Genomic DNA, 6,753 nt, shown 5'->3' with positions numbered 1-6,753 from the left:
TGAAATGAAATGAATACATGTATTCATTTCATTTACATTGTAATTCCATAAATGGACACTTGTTTGGTTGCCACAGGAATTGCAAATGACAGCAGAATTCAATATTGAATTTGTAAATGGCTTCCATAGAGAAACGCAAATGACAGGTCTCAGCTCAAAATCATGTTTACCCATGGCGTCATTTTGCTGGATTTCCAAAATGAAATAACGGTCCAATTTTATGGCAACCAAACAGCCCACCTATGAAATTCCAAAATGAATTCCAGGATTTCAGGTCCAAATGATGGATACCAAACAACTTCTAAGACAAAACTTATGTCTGATTAAATTTGCCGTCAAGGTCAAGTGGAGCACACTAGATATGATGATCCATAAGAGGACAATTATCACGATGACCAGATCATGACGAGGACCATGATCTAGAAGATATGGATGGGACTATAAAGATGAGGATGGGCCCAGTGGGCAGGAGATCGAGAGGGCAACGTCACGTGGACACAGAGGTCAGGGTCCATAAAGTTCTAACCGTAGGTATGCTCAGCGCACAAAAGTTAAAACCGGGGTAACCAAGAGTCCTAGACCCTACTGTTTACCGTTAAAAAAATCTGCACATTATGCCCAAATCACACAACCATAGAGAGCATATTGGCTGACATGTTAGTTACACCAAAATTACAATTTTGCTGGACATGCGACGTGCTTACAACACACATCTATAGACAATAAGGACTATAATCAAAATCGGACTTCAAACATGCTCAAAATTAAATCGACCATTTTATTTTTATTGCCGGCAGAAACATGAAGATATTTAAGCTTCTGGAGTCTGATCTTGCTCGCTGCTACTGTCCTCCTGATCCTCGTTTGTGCCACTTATATTACCATTAGGAGGGTTTTCATAGATGTGGCCCATCTTTAATCTCTTTGTTTCCATGTAACGCCGATTCTCATTAGTTATGGGTGTCAACAGTGGCACTCTTCCAAGGACACTTAAACCATAGCCCTTGAGTCCAGTGTACTTCGCAGGGTTGTTAGTCATAAGCCTCATGGTTCGAACACCAAGATCTCGCAGTAACTGCAAGAGATGAAACAGTTATCATCTAGGTTAGAAGCTGAAACACCAAGAGGAAGGAGATTTGAGCTGCCATGTTTGTTTAGATAGCTAGGAGTTGTATACAAGAGAATTCCAACAAAGCGATCTTTACCTGTGCACCTATACCGTACTCCCGTGAGTCAGCAGGCAACCCTAGGTCCTCATTAGCCTCGACAGTATCCCGCCCATCGTCTTGTAAATTGTATGCCCGGAGCTTGTGACCCAGCCCAATGCCCCTACCTTCATGACCACGCAGGTAAACTACCACACCCCGACCAGTCTTCTCAATCATGGTCATCGCCAGGGCCAGTTGATCCCCACAATCACACCTCGCCGATCCGAATATATCTCCGGTTAAGCACTCCGAATGGACTCTCACTAAGATATCCTGGCCATCCCCAACATCGCCCTGCATATAAATTAAAACAACTTATTAATGCCCTGCATATACATAGTCCTTGCTCGGTTTTCCCTAATTAACTGGGAAATTCTACTTCTACAGTGAATTGCAGAGTTGTTGCTCTTTCGAGGTTTCTCAAAAAGTAAGCCTCCAGGAAAGAAAGACTTAGCAGCGTTCGTCATTTAACAAGCACCCAGTTCCATTGTACAAGAAATTTGTTTGCTGCTTCGCCATGATCTTTCAGCACATGACTGCAGAATTGATTGAGATTTTTTGCCAGTCTGATGGACGTAACTCGAGAAAAAAAATTCTGCTGCATTGGACTTTGTTCAAGAATTTTATAAAAGAAATACCAGAGAAAAATATATTGACATTGTTGAGTCAATTGTAACTTGCAAGTGACACCTAAAGGGTCTAACAGCTGTTGTACTGTTTGCTCCAAGATGTTTACCTTGACCATTGCAATGTGCTCCATCCCATCGATCAGAGATCGGTAACAATAAGATTTAAATGACCCCCACTGTAATTGTAAAGGTGTAACACAAACACGTTCTACCAGTCTGTCTCTCTTTCTTCTATATCTGTATACACAAACAATTTCTTATGAACACCTGATATTTGAGCAAAACCTACGATGCGCCTAAGTAAGCATTCACCAAACTGTAGCTTTTATGTTCTGAATTGCTCTGAGTTACCATCTAGCATGAAACTATTACCATTTGATATATCATAATTAAACTTTGTACTTGCACAAAAGAGCTGAAACTTGAGTATATTAGCAAATAACAAACCTAATCAAGTCTGCAATTGAGACTATCTTCAGGTTCTCCCTCTCTGCAAAGTCTCGCAGTTTTGGTAACAAGGCCATGGAACCATCATCGTCATCAACAATTTCACAAAGAACTGCAGCAGGACGTAACCCAGCCAACATGGCAAGGTCTACAGATGCTTCAGTATGCCCAGCCCTTTTGAGGACACCACCTTCTTTATATTTAAGAGGAAAAATATGTCCTGGGCGGTTGAAGTCCCCAGGCTTAGAAACAGAAGATGCAAGTGCTAGAACTGTGTTTGCCCGATCCTTGGCTGAAACCCCTGTTGTTGTCCCCTCTTTAGCATCCTAAAAATAATTATTTTGGGGCAGGGTCAGATAAAAACAAAAAAACACAATATGTGCACAGACCAAGATTCCAACTAGAAAGGTTTCTATATCCATATTTCGCTCACAGTACTTCGAACATTGTGTGGTTTATTCAAAAGAATTGCAATGTCCATCAGTGATTTCATTCAAAATGTGACATCTTTAGCGTATTCCTCATACAGATAAAACTTACATGCATGTCTTGTCCTGTTAAGACAGACTGCCACATGTGTCAAATGTTTTATTCTGCAAAAGCAGTAGAAATTCAGGCATCTTACCACTGAAACCGTAAACGCTGTCCGCAGCTTCTCTTCATTTTCCTTTGCAACTACCATGAGAGGAAGTTCCAGTCTTTCCAGGTCATCTTCTTTCATGCTGACACATACAATCCCAGTGCCATGTCTCACTATGAAAGCCATAGCCTCTGGTGTTACCTTTGATGCTGCCATTATGAGGTCTCCTTCGTTCTCCCTGTCCTCATCATCCACAACTATCACATACTGCAGCATGAACTCAGTTAAGATGACAAAGCAAATGACTGCAAAATAATCTATTCCCTCTGTCCCAAATTAATTTACGCAGATTATTCTAAATACTAGATACTCATGTATCTAGACGCGTTTTAGTGTATAGATACACGCGAATCTAGACAAATCTGCGTAAATTAATTTGGGACGGAAGGAGTAGTAAACATTAACTGGGAGCAAGGACATACTTTCCCTTGACGAATATCTTCAATAGCTTCAGGTATAGATGAGAAACCCTCTGTAGGCAGATCTAGGTCAAGTTCATCATCATCAGCTGAAAACCCATCAATAATAGGAGCCATGTCAGCAGATATGGTCCCAAGTGCAGCGGCATCAGCTTGAACCATTTTAGGTGGATTGGCCTGACCATTTACCAAAACACGTTCTGAAGGGCCATCCCCCGCATGACATACATGGCAGCTTTTGATTCGACGATTATTTTCCAAGTGAACCGAACTTGTTCTTAAACTGTTTGATGCCACGGTTGGCAATACTGAAACATTATAGCGCAACACAGAAGCCATGGACTGACTGTTGATGCCATTCAACCGTGGATAGAGTTTCCCACTACATAAATCAATTTAAGATAAGATGTTAAAATTATGAAATAAAATGCTGTGATGTGAATCATTGTAGATACATGTCACATTGATTATCTCATGTCGTGTCGTGTAGGATTTGCAGGTTGTAGCACGATATGAACAAAATTCTGATGGAAGATATTACTAGCAAAATTTCATAGGCTCTGTACATAAAGAACATGCTACAGAAATTAACAACGAAATGGGCGAGCTGCAATTTCCGGCACCGAAAAATTTATGCACACAGCTAGTAATAAAGTTGAGGAAGAAGAATCCACAGCATTCTCGAGAAAACCCCATCGACTTAACCTAGAATCTAGGAAGACCATCAGAACAATGACCAATCCATCCTGACCCTTTTCGAAAGAAAAAAAAAACTATATTCCTCGAAACAGATAGACCGTAAAGCCTAAATTGGACATCGAATTTTCTCCAGTCCGAAGCTTAACCAAAACAGATCACTACAATCCTAAGGTTTGATGTTCAGAGGTGACTGCGCGGGCAACCCAGCGACCTCTTCTTCTTCTGGAAGAATATTTCCCGAGCGATTTCACCTGTAAAACCACTGACCGACTGGGCAAAATACACGCTAAGAGAAAAAAGGAAACGACGCCGGCTTGGTTGAGGGTAGGCTCACCGGAAGCACGAAGAGGAGGAGGGCGGCGCGATTGGGGAAGCCATTTTCCCGGGGAGACGAGGTGAGATGGAAAAGGCGAGGAGACGAGCCGCGGCGGGTCGCGAAGAACCCACGCGGGGTGGGGGCGTGGAGATTGGGGACTGGAGAGAGACGTCCCGTCCCGGAAGGCGATAGATAGGATGCCCGGCAGCAGCCCAACGCAGCTGGCCCGGCTACGGGTCCGGGCTCGTCTTTTCCATGGGGCAGAGCATTTTCACCCGCGGCTTCCAAATAAGCACTCGCAGGTGTGTCCGCCAGAGTGTATAGAACACCGACACGTCCTCCTAAACTATAGGAACGGTTGTCCTACACCGACGTTCCTTATATCGGCAGGCCCCAATTATTTTTTTCTATTTACATCATCTATACGATATTTTCAAGCAATAGTTCAAACAGTTTTCAAACATATAAATTTATACATACAATAATTTAACACAAATACAAATAGTAGAATTATTCATACAATAATTTAAATTTTAAATCATGTGTTGGCGGCTCCTCTCCTCGTCCACAAATGCACAGCTAGATCCGCCTAAAATTGAGCATTAACAGAGGCAAGGCCATGGGCATGTAAAAGCAATCGCTCCTCCCGCTTACAAGAATAGTAACACAACCCAAAACAACATGGAATATGCTACTTCTACCCTGATATCACCATGAACATTGTTAAGTGTTGAAGCTCCTTCTTCTCAAACTCCACCCATATTGAGGAGCTTCTAAAGCCTTAGGGCATCTCCAACCGCGCGACCCAAACGGACGCGCTGGGCCGTCCGTTTTCGGCCGTTTGGGTGGCCGAACGGACACCCAGACAGCGGCCCGCGTCCGCGTGTCCGTTTGGGTCGCACGCTGCGCCCAACGCGCGGACGCACCGCATATGTAATTAAAAAAAGAAAAAGAAAAATAAAAAAAAGAAAACAACCAAAAATAACATTAAACTAGTGGTTAATTAAACTTAGCCCTATTTTGGGCAATTTTTACACAAAAGAAAGCCCTATATGGGCTTTAAACTAAAAAAAAAACCCTAGACAGGGGTTTGCGAGCACGGTGGCCGCCGGCGATACTACCCCCGGTGGTACTCGTCATCGTCGGCGTCGATGATGACGACGCCCCCCGGCGGCGACGCGCTGTTCCGGCTCGACACGCCGGAGGGCACCGGGGACTCCGGCCAGGGCTCCCACTACGCCCTTTCCCAGGCGGAGTGCGGGTTCGGCGGGCTCGCCGGCCTGCGCAGCCGTGCCCTCCGCGCGGACTCCTGCCGGAGCTGCTCCTCCGCTGCGGCCTGCGGCTCCGCCTCGTAGCCGGAGCGTGGCCGGGCGCTCCTCCTCCGCCGGGCGCGCGGCCGGCGCTCCTCCTCCTCCCGGAGCGCCGCCCGACGCGTAGCCTCCTCCCGACGGCGCGCTAGCTCGAGGAAGGCCCACGCCTCCGCCCGGGCGTCCTCCCCGGGCCTTCTCGGCCGCCTCCTCCCAGCGCGGAGGTGCGCAGCGTCTCGGCGAGGTGCGGCCATTTGGCCAGCTCGTCGAGGTCGCCCTGCTCGCGGGACGCCGCGAGCGCCGCCTGCAGCTCCGGGTCGTCCTCCTCCTCCTGGGGCTGCGGCTGGGGCTGGGGCTGGGGCGCGGGCTCGTTGATGTAGAGGTGCAATATCCCAATATTTGGGGTTACAAAAAGAGAGGAAACAGTTATGTGCATTGCATTCATGCATAGAAAATCCGGGGAATTTTCGCGCTTTTGTTTAAAACTGTCAAAGGGATCGAGGTTTCACTTGCATCGGTGGAATTGAGTTAGTCATCGATGCGAGTGCGATAAATTTCGACATGACCTTTACTAAATTCTTTTGGTTGCGGGAGAAATAATTTGAATTCAATTCAACACATGAACTCAAATAATGTTTTGAATTGGAATTTGAATTCTAAACAATTATATAAAAATACAAAGCAAAAGAAAATAGGAATGAGAATCAAATATTACAAATAATATTTCACATAAGTATTTCCTTTACAACATTTATTGAATATTACATGTTGGAAAAGAAATAAAGGATTACAAAGATAATAAAGAGTAAATCCTAGATCTAAATCTTCTCACTTCTGATTTTCTTGTTCCCGGCCAAATAGACAACAAAGACTAAAGAAAATGTTTGTTAGGATTAAAATGTATGCATCTCCAGGGGAGATGCAAATTAATATAGGAGCTAGCACTTAGGAAACCTGGGAACTAGTCCAGATTTCCTAATTTCACCGGAATCGTCAAGTTAAGCAAGTAGGCAACACTTTAGAAGGCAACATGAGACAATCGGAGAACATTTATTACGGTTCCATCGAAGGCATCAACGAGGCATCAT

The 6,753-nt window shown here is 44.6% G+C and overlaps 1 protein-coding gene across 2 annotated transcripts; it reads right to left on the bottom strand.

Annotated features, from left to right (window-relative positions):
* Positions 1-588: 588 nt before the first annotated feature.
* Positions 589-4,554, bottom strand: LOC124667003 (probable bifunctional riboflavin biosynthesis protein RIBA 1, chloroplastic). Of its 2 annotated transcripts, XM_047204431.1 has the most exons (8): positions 4,377-4,554; positions 3,526-3,725; positions 3,347-3,432; positions 2,910-3,131; positions 2,285-2,610; positions 1,945-2,074; positions 1,206-1,502; positions 589-1,075 (listed from the first exon to the last, which is right to left on the bottom strand). In XM_047204431.1, the coding sequence occupies exons 1-8, from the start codon at positions 4,418-4,420 to the stop codon at positions 812-814; spliced, it is 1,569 nt and encodes a 522-aa protein (XP_047060387.1). In that variant the 5' UTR covers positions 4,421-4,554; the 3' UTR covers positions 589-811. The 2 variants fall into 2 exon arrangements, with proteins under 2 accessions (XP_047060387.1, XP_047060323.1); XM_047204367.1 differs by having other exon boundaries at positions 3,347-3,725; positions 4,377-4,551.
* Between the last annotated feature and the right edge of the window lie 2,199 nt (positions 4,555-6,753).

Source organism: Lolium rigidum, chromosome 1 (assembly GCF_022539505.1).
Source record: "Lolium rigidum isolate FL_2022 chromosome 1, APGP_CSIRO_Lrig_0.1, whole genome shotgun sequence".
NCBI lineage: Eukaryota > Viridiplantae > Streptophyta > Magnoliopsida > Poales > Poaceae > Lolium > Lolium rigidum.
The sequence above is the reverse complement of the archived record's forward strand: the minus strand, read 5'-3'. Positions and strand labels throughout refer to the sequence as shown.

Bases quoted from the DNA above. Each gene is read 5' to 3' on its own strand.
- LOC124667003 (XM_047204367.1), bottom strand. From the start codon at position 4,420: ATGGCTTCCCCAATCGCGCCGCCCTCCTCCTCTTCGTGCTTCCG. The intron at 3,726-4,376 runs GTGAGCCTACCC...TGATTTATGTAG, and splicing joins TCCTCCTCTTCGTGCTTCCG to TGGGAAACTCTATCCACGGT. The intron at 1,503-1,944 runs GTAAACATCTTG...ATTTATATGCAG, and splicing joins AGCACATTGCAATGGTCAAG to GGCGATGTTGGGGATGGCCA.